The sequence below is a fragment of the Rhopalosiphum maidis genome, chromosome 2, assembly GCF_003676215.2.
Source record: "Rhopalosiphum maidis isolate BTI-1 chromosome 2, ASM367621v3, whole genome shotgun sequence".
NCBI lineage: Eukaryota > Metazoa > Arthropoda > Insecta > Hemiptera > Aphididae > Rhopalosiphum > Rhopalosiphum maidis.
Window position 1 is genome coordinate 63,639,416 of NC_040878.1, and position 18,139 is coordinate 63,657,554.

Sequence of the window (18,139 nt, forward strand, 5' to 3'; positions counted from 1 at the left end):
ATTATTATTATAATAAAAAAACAAAATAAGGAAACCTTCACTATGTTCAACACAAATATAGCCAAGTCTTTTATTAGTCTACTTTTACTAATTTTCGCTACAAACCGTATAAATTAATAATGATAGTATTTATATTCGTTGAACTTTCACAAGAATCGATGGTTTTAATATTATTTTAGTTTAAATAATTACTGATTTTTAGTGTTATTTTTGTACTTTTTATCGGAGTGTCCGAATTTTTTCTCGGGTTGTTTCGAAGGGGTTATCCGAATTGGTTCACGGGTTGTTAAAAATGAAATTGTGGCTTTATAAATGATTTTAACATACATTTTTTAAAAATTCAAATCTTAATTTAAAAATATATAAAAAATATAGGTATATTGTTTTTATTTTCATTTTTATTTGACATAAACAATCTATACACAATTGCACAATAAGTTTATTAGATGAGTGTAATAATAATAATAACATGAATGATGTGATTTAGCAGCCACCCATTAGTGACCCTTAGCAAGGTAAAACCTTATAACAAACATTTTTTAAAAATTAAAATCTACCGATTTCGTTATTTTTATATTTATCCATTTCTGTTTTTATAAATATTTCCTTATTTTTAGACTTCAGGTTTTGTAGTTTGTTTGAACTTCGCAATTTTATATAAGTTTCAATTTGAACTTCTTTTAATACATCCATAAATTGAAATATGTTCGGATGTGCGGAATAAAAACAACTGTTGAATTTTCTGTGAAATGTTTCACAGCAATTAGTAGTTCATTCTATTCGTATTTTGATTTTTCGTAAGTCTTTATCGGGAACCAATTCGGATGTGTGTTGCCTGGAATGTCGGGAACTAATTCGGATGTCAATTTTTAGGTATGGGAACCAATTCGGATGCAGTCCTTTTTATTCCCTAAACTTACTTATACTCACCTAAACTAAACTTGATACATTTTAGGTTCAAAAATAATGTGATTCTAAACGCAACAACTGTAATTTATAAACTTATAAATTAATTAAAATAAATTATACTAAGAATATTTTATTAATCTAAAAATATCAACATAATTATTAATTGCCTAAATTGATAGTTCCTAAAAAATTATATTTTTTATTTCTCTTATATTATATGATAATATATAATAAACATTTTTTTGTTCTAAATAATCTGATGTGTACTACAATTATTTTAAATTTAGAAAATAACTACAATATTTATTTTATTAAGAATAAATGCCTTATGAAAATAATATCATCTTGTGATGAATAATAAATTTAATATAGTACTATTGTGTGTATTATTTTTAGTTTTGTAGTTTTTAAACACTGTTATACGTGACAATAACAACTCATATTATTCCAAAATATAAAAATGTATTATTAATTAAAACATTTCAAATTTGTATTATCGCTTAGACTCAATACGCAAATTTGATTGCAATATAAATATACGTGAATACGAGAGTAATAATAAAACATATATGACTGAATTAATTGATTTTAATAATTTAAGTTATCTTCACACCAGTGTCAATGGAACAATGAGGTGGATTATCGAGAGAAAGCATAGCCAAATAAACTACTCGAAAATGAGTATAAAAAAAAAATAATAATTCTTTAGAAATAATAATTTTTCTCATGCGTAGGAACACTTGACCTAAAAGGTAATGTATTCCTTGTTTACTCGTAGTTTGTTACATAAAATACATGTTTACTTTATTCTTGAAATATAAATTTAAAAAAGTTCACACAAATTTCCAATTATTCCTTATGTTTGTAACGATTTTGTTATATATCATATTATTAAAAAAATAAATCGAATCTATTAATGTTCTAAATATTTAAATAACAATAATAGTTTTCATAATAAATTGTTTATGATAAAAAAAAAATAAACCTAGAAGTATTTTTAAATAATTAATTTTAAATCTTAATAATAACATCTATAAACAAAAAGTGGATACCACTTTGCTGGTGCATTAGGAGTCGAGTGGGTTACTGTAATTGATTTGTTAATTTTAAATTTAATTATTTATCGTTGAATACGAAAAAGAACTCAGAGTGGAAAACGCTTACCTTCCAATATTAATAATATGAAATAATATTATATTATTATGTTTTATATATTATTAATACATTCGGTCAGTTGTTTATCACAGTTCGTGATGTGAAGAGCTCTCGTAATTATATAAATGTAAATAAATACACTGAGCATTAAAATATAAATGTTAATTGTATTATTTATTTTATACATTACACTAAGAATACACGTAAATATTTTTAAAAAATTAATTTAACATTATATAGAAACGTTTTATTATTATTATTTTTTTAATATAGGTTAAAAAGTATTTAAAAATACATTGTGTTATATTTTCAAATCTTAGATATGAAAATTAAAAGTTTTATACATTTTTGAATACAAAATAATTTACTAATTTTTACGATTATGATGAATTTTCTACCCAAAATCACCATTAAAGTTAAAAACCTAAGCATTTTTGCTGACCTAAAAGGGCGATGACGGACAAAAATAACCCTTTGTCATTGTAAAATAAAATACATTTATCGCTCCGCTCAGAATCAAAAAATAATATAATATGTCAGACTTGCTAGAGTAAAAACTACAGTGGTTCTTTTGATAAAAGTCTAAAGATATTTATATCAAGGTTGATGTTTATATCAGACCCATATTATGTCTTTATATTTATCTATATAATATAATGTCAAATTGACTGCCTAAAATTGTTAAAAATGTAACAGTTATTGTATGGTGATAAATTCACAATTACTTATTTATAAACAAAAAAAACTTTAATACAATGATATTTGAATACAAAATGGTTTTTATCTTAAAACTTTAAAATTTAATATACAAATAACGTTACTTTTTTGATTCCAGACAACAAATCGATTAAAAATAATAAATACATACGTTTATTCAAAATATGAATACAGTAAATTGTTCAAGGTGTTCAAATTATTTAAATAGAATATAAATTGTCACTTGGTCCTAATAAATTTTTTTTCAAAGTAAAATATCACTTGATAAGTGTAGGTACAATTAATAGTATCATAGCCTATATTATATGAGAAAATTTTAACTTCATCATCTCATATTAATAAAATAATAAAAAGTGTGACTCTAATAGTTTATAAAAATATAATAACAATAAATAATATAATATAAAATAATTATAATAAATAATATAATATAATATAATTTAAATATGATAATATGATATTAATGTTTTGGTTTTAAGATTTTGTAAGAATTTATTAAACAGAGTAACACTATATTATGTAAAATACATATACCATACGTACAAGTATGTATCAGATTTTAAAAATTCAATAATTAGATATGCGAGTTTATTATCTTAATTTCCGTTTCATATAAGTGCCAAGGCGGTGAATTTTGTTTTTATAAGCCATAATAATTAATATGAATTTATCTTATTTCATTCTTACAAAAACTATACATAATTTCAAATGGAGATTATGAATAAATATAAGAAGTGACTTATGACTTTATAATTTGAAACTCCCAAATAGTTATACACAAATTTAAATAAGTTGTATGTATAACAATGGGAAATGAGAATAATAATTAAAAATTGTTTTAAATCCTCACTTAGAGAAAGAGAAAGGATGAAAGTAAAAGAATAAGAGGAAAGGAAATAGTGATACGTAGCAAATCAGAATTACTTCATTGGGTACTTTGTTGTCAATATTTGTTTTGCTATCCTCGAGGTATAACTTACCAAATGTATTAATAGATTAACTAAAATGAATGATTATATCGAAATACTATTCTTTTATACTTAATATAGAAGTTGAAATTCAAGAAAAATATCATATCAACAATTAAAATTCAATAAATCTATATTTATGAAATTAATTGTCTCGACAAGTCACAACTAAGATCATAAACAGATCGGCTGCCAGTTGTTGACAGCTGATTTTAATTATTATATTATTTACCTCAAAGAATACCACCAGATTTTCCAGACATCTTTAAGTAAATTAAAAATTCTTCTCATTAGTACAGAAAATTAAGTTGTCAATTTAAACTTTGTAGTAATCATTAATTGTAAAATATAAGATACCTTAAACGATAAATAAATGATGTTATTATTTATTTTGATACACCAGTACATATTATCGAACAATATTGTATATTGTTCGATAACATTTATACATCATTATTGAAATTGAAACAAAAAACTATAAGAGATAAGACAAGGCGTTAAATAATGTCTAAATCAAGAGTGTTAAGATGTTATCCAAGTAATTAAAATGTTTATGCATTTTATTTAAATAGATAGACGAAGTCATGAAAGTTAAATAAATTAAAATATCCTATGAAAATACGTATATAATTAAAAAAAGAGTAACACAAAACCAATGACTATTGTCTATTGTTGTCAGGTGCCTTGCGTTAAAGTCAAACGAACATGCGCATTAGAATATTATTTTATTATATTTTCTAATACAGATACCTATTCTTTACAGTGGTAAAATAATGTATGAATAATATTATACAAATTTGAACATAATATTAGTTATTGGTTATTGATAAAAACATAGTTTAATCGATGGTGTAATCATATTAAACAATGAAATAGATTAAAAATAATAACTTTAAAATAAGTGTATTTAATTTTACGACTACTAGTTTTTATGATAAAACATAATATATATATACCGATAGGTTAGGTTATGCATAATCAGTTTTTGACAAAATCAATTTTAATATTTTGATTTATAATTATTTAAATATATTTAAATTTAATAAAGTAAATAAGTATTATATGCAAGAAATAAAAACTTTTGTTCCATTTCTATATTACGAACACAACTATAAATGATGCATCTAACATTTTTTTTTTTTTTTGTATAGTATCATACATCGTAGCTAGAGAATTCTGTTCTCCGCTATTAATAATAATAAAAAAAATTTATAAAAAAATTCAATTTTTAATACCTATCAAAAATAATACATATGCACAAGATTATAAATCGTTTATATATATATATATATATACAATATACATTTCAAACATACAATTATGATAAAACGACATCATATAGATGGACAAAATGAGGTATATAAAGCGTTTATAATATTCTAATGCCATCATAAAATCTCACCGATAAACATTTATCTGAAATATAATCGTAAAGTACTTTACCTACAATATATTATTACATTAATATTATACGGCTAGTCAGAAAGTTAACCTTTTAGGACTTATAAACTTCTAGGTAATAATGTAAAATACATTTTGATTTAACCATGTTCTTGCTAAAAAATAAATCGAAAAATCGTGTAAATACATTACATTTGCAACCCTGTAATGAATTATATTCGTTTAGTTAATAATAAATCGATAGCATATTCGCCTTGCATGTAATAAAATAATAAATAACAATACTCAATAATTAAATTTTAATGTTAATATTAATAATAAACTTTTTTCTTGAATTTTTTATATGTGTAGGTTTAATAATTGTGTTCAATACTCGATAAACAAATATATTATACATTATTGTAAAATAACAAATTATATTAGTTTCTTAATGATCAAAAAAATAAAAAAAAATATCTTTATTTATCATTAGAGTCATTAAATTTAGTTCGGTTTTATCATCGTATAAACATAATACAAAAACTTAAATAGTTTTATTTTAAATTATGGCATACTCTGACATCATATTTGTATATAATAAATTATGTTCATATACACCTTTACGTATTAATGCACAAAAATTCAGCCAACTCGTGTATTATCTCTTCATACCTGCTAGTAAATGTATTGTAACTATTCATTGAAGCGAACGAATATATTGAGAAGAAAGCAAAAGCATTTTGATAGACTGCCAAAACACGACGTATGGATAAAATATACAATTGTTTCGATCATCCATAATATTTGATGCCATTAATAAATTGTTTAAAACATATAGAACACTCATAATAAAACTAAAATAAAAAGTAGGTATTAATATATTATGAAGTAATGAAAATGATAATAATTTACTGTTTTTAAAGTATTATTCACAGAAATAAATACAAAAATAAATAAAATACGTATTAATATTATGGAAAACTTTTTGTTTCATATTTCAAGTTTGAAGGAATATAAGTCGTCATCCAAATAGATTATTGTACTATATTATGGATTCCACCCTTATATAGTTATCGCTTAACAGCATATTAAGACTCAGCTATTTCTCGGTGTTACTTTACACTCTTATTTTTTTTAAACTAAAATTTAGGTTCCGAGCTTATCTAACCTTTATTACTCTAAATACCTTTTTACTATCACTCAAAAATGTTATTGTATTCATTATTCAAGACACTTAAAAAGTGATAACTTGACAATTAGTAACAAGCACATTATTTCATTTAACTATTGAATAAATGCACCGGTACTATTGACTGAGGTTTCTAAAAAATAAAAATGTTAACTTTAAATAAATTTGATATTTTGAAAAATTGTTATTAATATGTAGCTTATATTTATGGTGTGTAAACTGTGATTGTAACTAAATTACAATGAAAATCATTCGTAAAATGTATTTTTATATCAGAATAAACGCTAAACGTGAACAATAGAATTTATAAATCATTTACATTTTGCAAAGTAAATAACGCGTATACCTATAAACATAATTTTTCATCAATTGAGCTATGTTTTATTTATAGGTATTAATGATATTCAGTCAATGTATAAATAAACACAGTTATTATTTTAATGATTAAAAACAAAATTTAATTTACCAATATTTCCAAAACTATTTAATATATTACCCATGACTTTATTGACAACCTTTATTATAGATCATTAAAATACAAATCTACAGGTATTAAAATAATCACTAGTTACGAATTTTAAAGTAATAATAAATATGATAATTTATTTATTTTAACGTGATCTACCTAAATATACAATATTATTTAATAATTGTTATTATCTAAATTAATTATAGAATAGAATCTAAAATTTTTATTTTCAAATTACAATTTACGTAAAGTTTTCAAAATATTATACTTATGATATATTTACTAATAAAATATAATGTTATAACATAACATATTACATTTATGTATTAACCAAATACTGTGGATTCAAAAAATATTTAATTTAATACAGCTTTTTTCATACACTAAAATAAAGGTAGTCGAGGATAACAACACAGTCTAAAATAACAAAACAAAAAATGGAGGAAAGTAGTTAATTTTTATTTCTGACTCCTCGCGATTCTGACTAATTTCATTTCCTTACCAGGAAATATATTGAAGTTAAAATTCGAAGTATTTTTCTACTGTAAAAAGTGTCTTAAGAAACAAACATCATTGTAAAGTTAATACATTTATCACCCAACTTGGAATCTAAAAATAAACTTTTCATCTCAATTATCATTAATATTATTATACTATTTAAATATCAACAATCGAAAATCTAAAAATTGAATATAATAAAAAAATCTAAAATCCTTATCTGTTATGTTAAAATTTTTTAATTATTCGTAACTAATATAAATAGCTATTATGATGTGCTGTAATAAATTTAGTTTAATCCAAACGACGGAAAATTAAAAAAAAAAAATTATGATTTAAATAATTGCAGAATATTGTGTATTATTTCTTGTCCGTTTTATGTGAAACCATTGTATTATGATATCAGATTACATTTTACAAAAAAAAATAGATGATCGTTGTTACGTAATTCGCAATGTACAAGACGAATTGACTTGAGGCTCAACTTTCGTTTTAAGCATTTTTTAATATCCAATGTTCGTCGCTAATTTAGTATTAAAAAAAATAAAAAATAATAACAACGAGAAGAATTTTTAACAGATAAATTAAAAATTAATATTTATTATGGCATTATTTTATTAATTCTATCACGACATTTTTCGAGAAAAACTACCTCATTGACTTATTGTAATGAGTTTTTAAAAATATAAATATTTATCACTCCAAACCAAACCTTCTGTATGCATTTATAATATGTATAATAGCGAGGAATGATTATGACAAACTGTTACCATTGATATGAAAAAAAAATCTGGTTTTTATTAGTTTAAAATATAAAAATGTTTGATAGTTATCATAAATATCTGTTATTGAACGAAAAATAAACACTAAATAATATATTATAATATGTATTTGACTGCTATTACGATAGTTTAATTATTTAATGTGCTGTAATTTAAATTTTGGTTCATGTTTTTTTTTTTAACAAATTATCAGCAATTTAAAATTTTCACCAATATTTAATAATATAATTTAAGAAATTTTATAGATTATAAAGAATTATTAAGGACTTAACAATAATACAACAATATTGCGATTTTTGATTTGCTTATGTGTAGGTTAAAAATTGAGTTACCTTTACTACTTACTTACTTTTAGTTGTTAAGAATCAGTGTGTTATCCGATGTGTTTTTCAGTGATGAGCACAGGGAAGGGAGGTTAGAGGTTATATCTTCCTTCATTGACTCTTTTTTTGTTTTTTTTTTTTTTTTTCAGAAAACAACTTATCGGATATTAGAGGTTTTGTCATGTCACTACTTTTGATTATTAGCCATGAAAATATTGCTTATAAATTATTAATCCATAAGTCATAAAACTCCTTATTTGTGTATTTGGATCAGCATAATACATTTAATTGTATTATATTTATGTTATTATAAGTTATAACATATTCCCCCTTACTTAAAATTTCTGAGTACACCACTGGTGTTGAGTATAAATTACTAATCAGATTTCTGAATTCATCTTAAAGGTGAACGGCATTTCAACACGAAAATGCACGGAAAAGCACCAGTCCATGAGAACATATTATGTGATTTCATGGATAAAGGATATATGAAGGAAATTGACCGGAATAAGGGTTTTACGTTGAAATTCGATAGTCTATAAGACAATAATTCAATGTTGCCAAATGCGTTACGATTAATACACTTCGAACTTTTTGGGGGAAAAAAAATGCTGATTTCGATTTTTCGCGTAAGACTGCCTCGTGACAACTGGTCTACTTTCAAAATCACATTGGTTATTTGTCAACACTATAATTATATGATTAATCTTTGTACTTACTCAGTTAAATTAATGTAATTTTCAAAGAATCTAATACTATGTATGGGCGTATGGCATAGCTTTGGTTTGATTAACTTATACTGAAAATACTCAACTTAAAATAAAAGTATTGAATACTTATAATACTAAAATATCATAATAGTTGTTAAAAGTCTATGTATCGTGTAAGTAAATACAATTGATTGTATGTTCATTTTGAATATATCATATTACATCACATTTTAAAATTGAATTAAGTTTTCATTTCATTCGACAGAAAGTGCCAAAAAGTACTTTTTTGCATATAAATCTTCATTGCGTGTAATAAACGTCTACTGTAATAAAGTATATTAATTTACACATATATATATATATAATTAATTTAAAAGTATTAAGAAATATTTTATTATTATAAAGCCATTAACTTCTCTATATATTTTTTTATCAATTTGTGTTTAATAATATCATATTTACATAAATTAGTTGAATACAGTCTACATTTTAGAATCAATTACCTCCGTTTAACTCACAACAATCATCTAGAACAATATACCTATGCTATCTATATTAATCAAATAATTGTTGAACAGAGATAAGGTGCAAAAATGATCTCTTAGTTAAAAATAAAAAGTTTACAGAACATAAATAAGAACTGGCGTCACTATTTTATTTCAAAATAATTTTAACAACTGTTTTAGTTATTTATATTTATTAATTTGATTCGATTATTTAAATGATTTTATTTATTCCTCTTTTTTCAATTTACCATTATATAGGGTAATTATTTTATCGAACAACATTCATTATTTCAAAATCTATTAAATCTTTTGAAAATATTTTTTTTTCATATCTTTTCAAACAAGTTATATTATTTTTCTTTTAAAATGTTATTTTAAATATTAATGTAAAAAAAAATATTTTTTTAATGTTAATAGATTTTTAAATAATAAGTGTTGTTTGATAAAAGAATCACCCAGTATAATAATATGGTTTGATATTTTATTGTTTATTAAATTATTAATTTATTCAGTTTTAATGTAAACAAATGATTTTTCACTGAAAGTCTAAATAATCTAAGTTCAAACAAACAAGTACCTATACACAATTATTATAAAAACTACTCAAAGTATAAACACGTTATATGAATAAAATAAATATGAAAATTAAAAACGTTTTTTTATAAATGTATTGATTCTAGCTTAATGACGTGCTATCATCAATTTAGGTAATATACAAAAAAAATACTTAAATAGATATGATATAAGTGGTTATTATTTATAGATACAATTTATTATTCTCAAAAACAATTTCTAAGAATAATAAATTAACTCAGCTACAGTATTATAATTTGAAACTTTTAGTAACAACTAATCAAATGGCATATCATTAAAAGCTACATAGGTATAATATATAAACTTGTATTTACAAATTCGATTTAATTATATATTTTAAATAGTGTAATCGTCTTAATCATATTAACAGAGTATGTACATTATTACATTTCTACATTCATAAATAAATCATCGTCAATATTAGATGAAAGCAAACATTGAATAAAAGTATGCATTATGAATTTATAAATACAAATTATTCATATTATGAAACGACTTTACTAAATCTTAATAAACAACGATAATTCGATAATTTATTATTTAGGTTGATTTACGGTTAATAATAAACTTTATGCACAAGAATCGAAGTTAGATTAGCACATTATTATACTATTGTATTGAATAACGAAAGTAAGAAACGGTACACAGACGAATACAAATTTTATTATGTTTTGTAAAATTCAACGGAATTTTTGATAATATATTAGTAAAGAAAACAGATGGTGGCGTCAGACACGTAACTAAAATATATACCAAGAAATTATAGATTACGTTGCATAACGATAAACAAGCATGACTTTATCCTGACAAATTTTACTCTCATAACTTTTTGAACTTAATTTAGTTCCTTCCTCATCGCTTGATACACTTTTTTAAAAGAACAGTTAGTTTTTGTATTTATTTGTTTGATCTGTATAGTATATATATATATACATATATTTATGTATAGGTGTGTTTTAAAAAGTTTAAATTATTATATTTCAGCGAGAATGCATTAAATATGTTTAAGATAATAAAGGAAGTTGATTCAATGACTATATAATGCAATTAACAGGTTGAAAGTCACTATAATATAACATCTTGCAAGGAATCGCGCTACTTCTTAATCTCTTTGACCTTGTGTTTTTAACCAAACTCGCTAAATAACGTCGGATTAATGACGGTAAGGAGAAACCTTTTGCCAGCTAATGTGTCACTTGTAACCTAGCTGCCATTATACAATATACCTCGCGAGACGTGGCAAACTAATAAATTTACTTTTTATACACAAATCTTAGTTTCAATTAAAATGATTTCATCTCAAGACAAGAAATAATCCTCGTGTTTATAGAGCTTTCCGACATCCAAGTTTCGATGCGAGGATATACACCAGACAAACTTCTTGTGTGTGTGTGTGTGTTTTGTATAATATAATAATCTGGATTCAATGGAAAGCCGACAGTACAAGCGCACGCCTAATAAACACGTCGATGCTTTTACCAAACACTCTATTAATAACATGCGTATAACGATAACCGAGTATGGGGAAACTTTGCCGTGAAAAAAAAAGGTGCAACTATAGGAGGTTAAGTGTATAGACTACTTGTGACCTTCATCTAGTTTTATAAAGAGTACCAAATCATAATAAATAAATGTACCTAGTCTACGTAATAATCGTATGATTTAAATGAAATAAAAGATTTAGAGGTATTAAGTAAACTTTCTTTAATATTCTTAAAAAAAAAAAAAAATCCATTTTACAAGTATAGTGTGTTTTGTTTCAATGTTTTCGATAAATAGTAAAGAACAAAATTCGTTCAATAATTATGATACGATTCTATAAGTGCTTTTATAAATAATATTCTGATTCTTAATAATATCGATTAGGTAATATTTTGTACTTATTATAGAACTTTATTTGTTCACTTATTTTAGAATCTGTGTGGAAAAAATAATATATTTTTAATTTTTATCTGTAAATATTCTAATAATCTAATAAAATGTATCATGTTATTATCATGGGATATTAAAATGATTTAAAAAAAAAAATGAAAATTAATGATTAAGCTACTTACAGTTCTTCACTGTAAAATAAAACAAAATACAGAACTATTAAACTTATAATAAATCATTGATATTTTTATAATTTAAATCGTAATGCTATTTCGTATGAATAAATACATAATGTTCAAAACTTGTTTTCAATCAAATATACGTTATACCACATTTTTCTTCCCGAATTTGCGGTATAAAACGTTTAATGACGGTGCAAAATATTGTGTTGCCAAGTTGTTTATTGTTATTATTATTTTAGTTTCTTCGTCACGAATAATAACTAAGTTGGTGATTATTTTTTTTTTATGTATTTTTTTTTTTAATTAGATAAAATATTGATTGCTTAAGAAATATTGTTAAAAAAAAAATGGATTCTAGGATACTACCATGCTTTATACGGTTCAACGTTATCGAATATAGAATATAATAATATCAATTTAAAAACATGACTCTAATGCATAAAATATTTGTGTTAAAATAAAAATATATTTAATGTATTTACATATTGACTCGATTTGTTTGAAATGAGAATTTATTAATAGCTTTTGAGTTTATAAGTGAATTGAATTAATTGAATGTTTAAATACAGCCAGTATTTATTGAGGTGTCAAGCACTAGACGGTCTTATTATATAATAATAATACATTAAAAGTCTCTGAATCTCATCACGTTTAACTTAATATATTGTTCATACAATTATTAAAATACATTTTTGTTAACATTATAGCACTAAAACATTTTAATTCTAAAAGTAAAAAGTATCAGTTGACTCCCGACTTATTGACACATTTTAAATTGGAATACGTTTTTAATAATATGTAATCATTGGAAAAAAAATTATCAATATTGACTTTGTACTTAATTGAAATCTTTTATTTACGAATCAGAATATTTGACGCAATATTAAATTATTGTATAATGTTTAATACTATAGCATACTTCCTAATAATACTATACTTATTATTTCATTATTTTATTTTAGTTTGGTAATTTGTTAAATAATCTGAATAAACGAATAATAAAAATTTTATATCTAAAAGTAATTATGTTTAATCCCCTGTTAGGCACTCAATAAGCAAACAATGAGACATTTGTGTGGGTCCAATGACCCAAAAATTATGTATACATTTTTGTGATTTTTGTTGACATTCAAATCCTTTAGTTTGAAGTATTATTATTATAGTCATTGAGACAATGTGATTGTGAATAACTGACATTTGTTTTTTCATAACCGAGAAGCTCCGATGTTCAGTCAGTAGAAGCACTCTAGTATTGTCCTCTCGAGAGAACACTTACCCTAAAGGTTACAAAATATTTTGTCATAAATATTGTTCTTATGTGTTTCTTATTTTGAGACTTTGTTTTCGCGTTTTTAAACTTTTACCAGTCAATGTTCTTTTGGTATGAAATAAAACATAATTTTACTTACCTATAATCAAGATTTTGTGTTTTATATAATATAATAAATTAATACAAATAACTATGATATAGCGTTCAGTGTACACACACGGCACCAGCTACATTTATAAAATATAGACTATACTATGAACTAAAATAATTATTATGAATTGTAACAAAAATAAATTAATTTAAAAAAATAATAAACTCATTCTAAATACAATTAAGTTTGAAAAATATATGAATTTTAAGATAGAAAATAGTTAACAAATAGTCATTTAATAAAAATAGTCCTTGAATTTTAAAATGTATAATTTATTCATAATTAATAAAATATAAAATAATTGCATATATTCTTGACTGTTATATCTATATTTTTTGGTGAATTAAAAACTAATATTTTAGTTAAAAAATAAATTAAAAGCTTTCGCGATTAATATACATTTTTATACATGCACGTATAGGTATGTAATTATTATTAATACGTGCCTTTAAAAAGTTTTCAACCAAATAATTAAAAAAATTTAACTTGTAAAAATTATAAATACCAAATAATCTATAATTCACTAAAAATTAAAATAAGTATAATAATATAATATTATTAATTTAAGATAAAAACATACAATTGTTGTATTGATCAAAAAATAAAAATAAAATAGTATATATACACAAACTTATTTTTTTTTTATTGCTCATTACTAATGTGCATTTGTTTAAAACAATAAGTTCCATCTCTCCGTGCAAGTCATTCACTTTAGGATTTATTTTTATGATGTTCAATAAATTTTAAAGTAATACATATATTATGACGTGTGGGTAATAGTAATTACGTTAAAACTTTTAAAAACATATCTTATTACAAAAGTATGATGTGTTTTAATTTTTAATAATATCACCCAACAATAAATATTTATGAAATTTTTTTATAAATTAATATAAGTTATAATTATAGCTTTATACTTATAAAATTAGTAAATTAATAATTTAAATAAATTATTCATATATTTTTGTTAAATCATTAGTCAAAATACTTTTATTTTAATTATAAAAAAATAAAAATGTAATTGAATCTTTTCAAAAGCATATACGTTCAGTTTTATAAATTGTTCGACACTGGTTTTTAATTAAAATAAATTTAAATTTGTAATTGACAGAATAACTGATGTCTTAAATGGGTTAAAAATATTTAATGTAATTCTAAAATTATTCATTTAAAAAAAAAAAAGGTTATTAGTAATAATTTAATTAAATAATAGATATCAAATATTTATTTTCTGGAATTATCGAAAAATTAAAATACAATATATAAACCAAAATAATAATACCTATACTTGCTTAATAATAAAAAAAATAAAAAAAACTAATAAACATAATATTATTATTGTAAACGTTAGTAATTTGTACCGTACTTTAGTCGCAGCTAACGTATTAAGTTAAAATTAACTAAAATATCCATAAATAATATATGTAACTTATTGTTGTATGTTATGCATATTTTATATCACTATACGTTAAAGTATTAAAATCAAAATTAAATTAAATCATTTTTAGTACAATGTGTCTCGGGGAGAAGTGATTTGCCGGTATTAATATACTAGTATACCTTAAGCTATGAAAAATTCACCCTTTTAAAGAGTTTATCAAAAAACATTCAAAACAAAATAATCATAATATTAATAAATCACAACTAACCACATGTTATGAAAAAATATTGTATTACGATTTCATAAATCAATAAACGATTCTGAAACATAAATCGAGAAAAAGAATTAAAATTAAATTAGACAACCATTTGATGGATAAAAAAATATCAGTTTAGGTGAACAAAAAGTTAAAATAAATTAGTTTTGTACACGGTAAATATTTTTGAGTGAGCGAAAAAATGGATAGTCAGACACTTGTAGGATTTTCTCAGAATTGTATACGATAAATTGTATATATATATATATATTATTTTTTTTTGAGCGGATTATAGTCTGTTAAACATGGTGTAGTTACCGCGAAAAGGAATGAAAATAGAACCAGAAGGGACAAAAACATTATATCATAACTAAAGATTTACTACTTTATAAAAAAAAAAAATGTGAACTATGTATTTTTACATCTCAGATTTCTGCGTAAAATATAGGTTAGGTAGTAATAAAGTAAAGACAATAATGAAAAATTTTAAGACACCCATAGCGATGCCAGACTGTCAGAGCAAACAATAGTAAATGATAATAAATTTTAAATGTATTAATCTGAAATATACACAACTAATTTAGTGTATAGTATTTTGTGTCTATACAATGCTAATATAACAGTTAATTTACAATGTATAAACTATGGAAAATCCCATTTGAGAATATCGGAGTACGAGTAGGTTTATGGCATTCTTTTTAACACCCAAAGCCGCACTATTTGTTTTGCACAATTTCACCTGTGTACTTTATATTAACACGTGAAACCAATGTTTATCTTGAAAATCCGAGTTTTGGTTTTTCGTTTACGATAACAAAAGTTTCATCTTCTACAGAAAATAAATATTAACAATGTTAACTAAAAGAATTATAACTTAATGAATACAATTTTAAAATTTTAAAATATAACATAATATTTATAAAAAAAAAAAATGAAAAAATGAATTTTTAATAAAAAAAATACTACATCTCAACTAATTGTATTTGATTTGTAAATTTAATATCATATATTTCAATGTACATATAAAAAATATAGTATATTTTATAGGTTCACAGGTCATATACTTAATTTAGATTTAAGGCTAAATACATAGTAGAAACTACAGTGTCCATAATATTTTAAATCTAACTAAAACTGTAATGATTTCAGCCTCCTTTGTGCAATGAAAGAGCATGCCTGGGTAGTATTATGCTTCCGCCAGCATTCCATAACTCAACAGTAAGACCAAAAGCTGAAGTACTAGAGCTTGCTGAAGATTTTATGAAACAATATTTCGCCTCCATTAAAAGGTAAGCATTTTTAAGTACAAAACAATTTATTGGAATGAAATGTTGAATCTAGAACAGAAAAAGGTGACTGTGTATGTCAGCCTCCTGTAATGTGATGATCATTGTACTGATTAATGGTTTCTAATACGTATTTCCTCATACAATAAATATATACAAATACGGAGACTTAAAATGTATACACTAGAAAAAGTTATGTGACTGAAACTAAACCATCATCTAAGATATTATTTTTTATTAAAAATACACATAGTTATAAAAAAGAACTCGAACTTATGGGAAAAACAGGTATTTGTAATATTAAAATATTGATACTATAATTTTTAACGAACATGCGTCCAAGTTATGGTATAAATTATAAAATAATTTACTTTTTAGTCATTATTTATTTTGTGTAAAAAGATTTATTATTTATTTATTTTTTTTTAGAATAAGCTGAAATTACATAAAAACGTCTCTAATAGATACGCCGTGACTTATTGCATACGTTTAATATTAATATACTTAAAATCTTATTAAGTAATAGGTATACGGTTATATTTTAAAATCATCAAAATTAATCGAGATTATTAATAATTATTATAATTTTAATAAAACTAAGAAATTTTATGTATTGCATAATAAATAGTAATAAATAACTACCTATAATACATAATAATATTATACTATTTTATTCACGTTTGGTTAATGTTTTGTTAATTCAAATTGAATTTCAGTGTTAAACTACATCCAAATATATTATTGATAACATCTTTGAATATTATTGATTAACAATACAAACTTTTGTCTAATTATAATATTTTTTACATTTATGATGTACAAACTCGTTACATAATTGTTTTGAAACGTTTCAGTCTTCTATAATCTTCTTCAAGGCTTAGCAAATCCACCTATATGTCTATTCAATATGCTTTTTTTACATTCGTCATCTATTAGTCCTCTATTATATAACCATTTTTAATACTTCTTATCTTTACTTTGATTCTTACAATACTTCAACTTTCGTTCTACATTGTTACTTTACATTCAATTTATCATTTATATAATAAAATCTATAAGCCTACTTTTGTGAACATTTTTTCGTCCGTAATAAACTAAACCAATCGATCAATGTATATTATATACAATATAATATATTATATGCAGGTATAATCTATAGTATGTATGTATGTATGTATATTGTATATATAATTTATTATATTGATTATAAAAGTATAGTGTATAAACTATTTTTAAAAGATCGAATGGATTTAATGTGTGATTCATTTTGATTTTACTATTTCAGGAATACAATAAATATATGAAATTATAAACAGTGATCAAGAGTATACATTCTGGATTCTCTTTCTTCGACGCCCCATGATAAACTGGTATTGAGATCTAATTTCGAAATTGAAAAACCATTCCGAACCAAGCTTAATTTATAGGAAAATGGTCAAGATTTTTTTTTAAATTAGGTATTCCGTAATTTCACCTTTTTCACTATATTTCTAGTACATTTTTTAAAAATACCACAGAAATAAAAATCAAATTCACTTATC

General features: G+C 22.9%; 1 protein-coding gene across 2 annotated transcripts in view; it reads left to right on the forward strand.

Moving 5' to 3' along the window:
• The window catches only part of LOC113551041 (nitric oxide synthase, salivary gland), a 78,975-nt gene that overhangs the window by 20,386 nt on the left and 40,450 nt on the right, over window positions 1-18,139 (forward strand). For both annotated transcript variants that reach the window (XM_026953049.1, XM_026953050.1), the window contains exon 3: window positions 16,462-16,601. In XM_026953049.1, coding sequence (XP_026808850.1) covers window positions 16,462-16,601 — 140 coding nt within the window. The remainder of the gene's footprint in view (window positions 1-16,461; window positions 16,602-18,139) is intronic.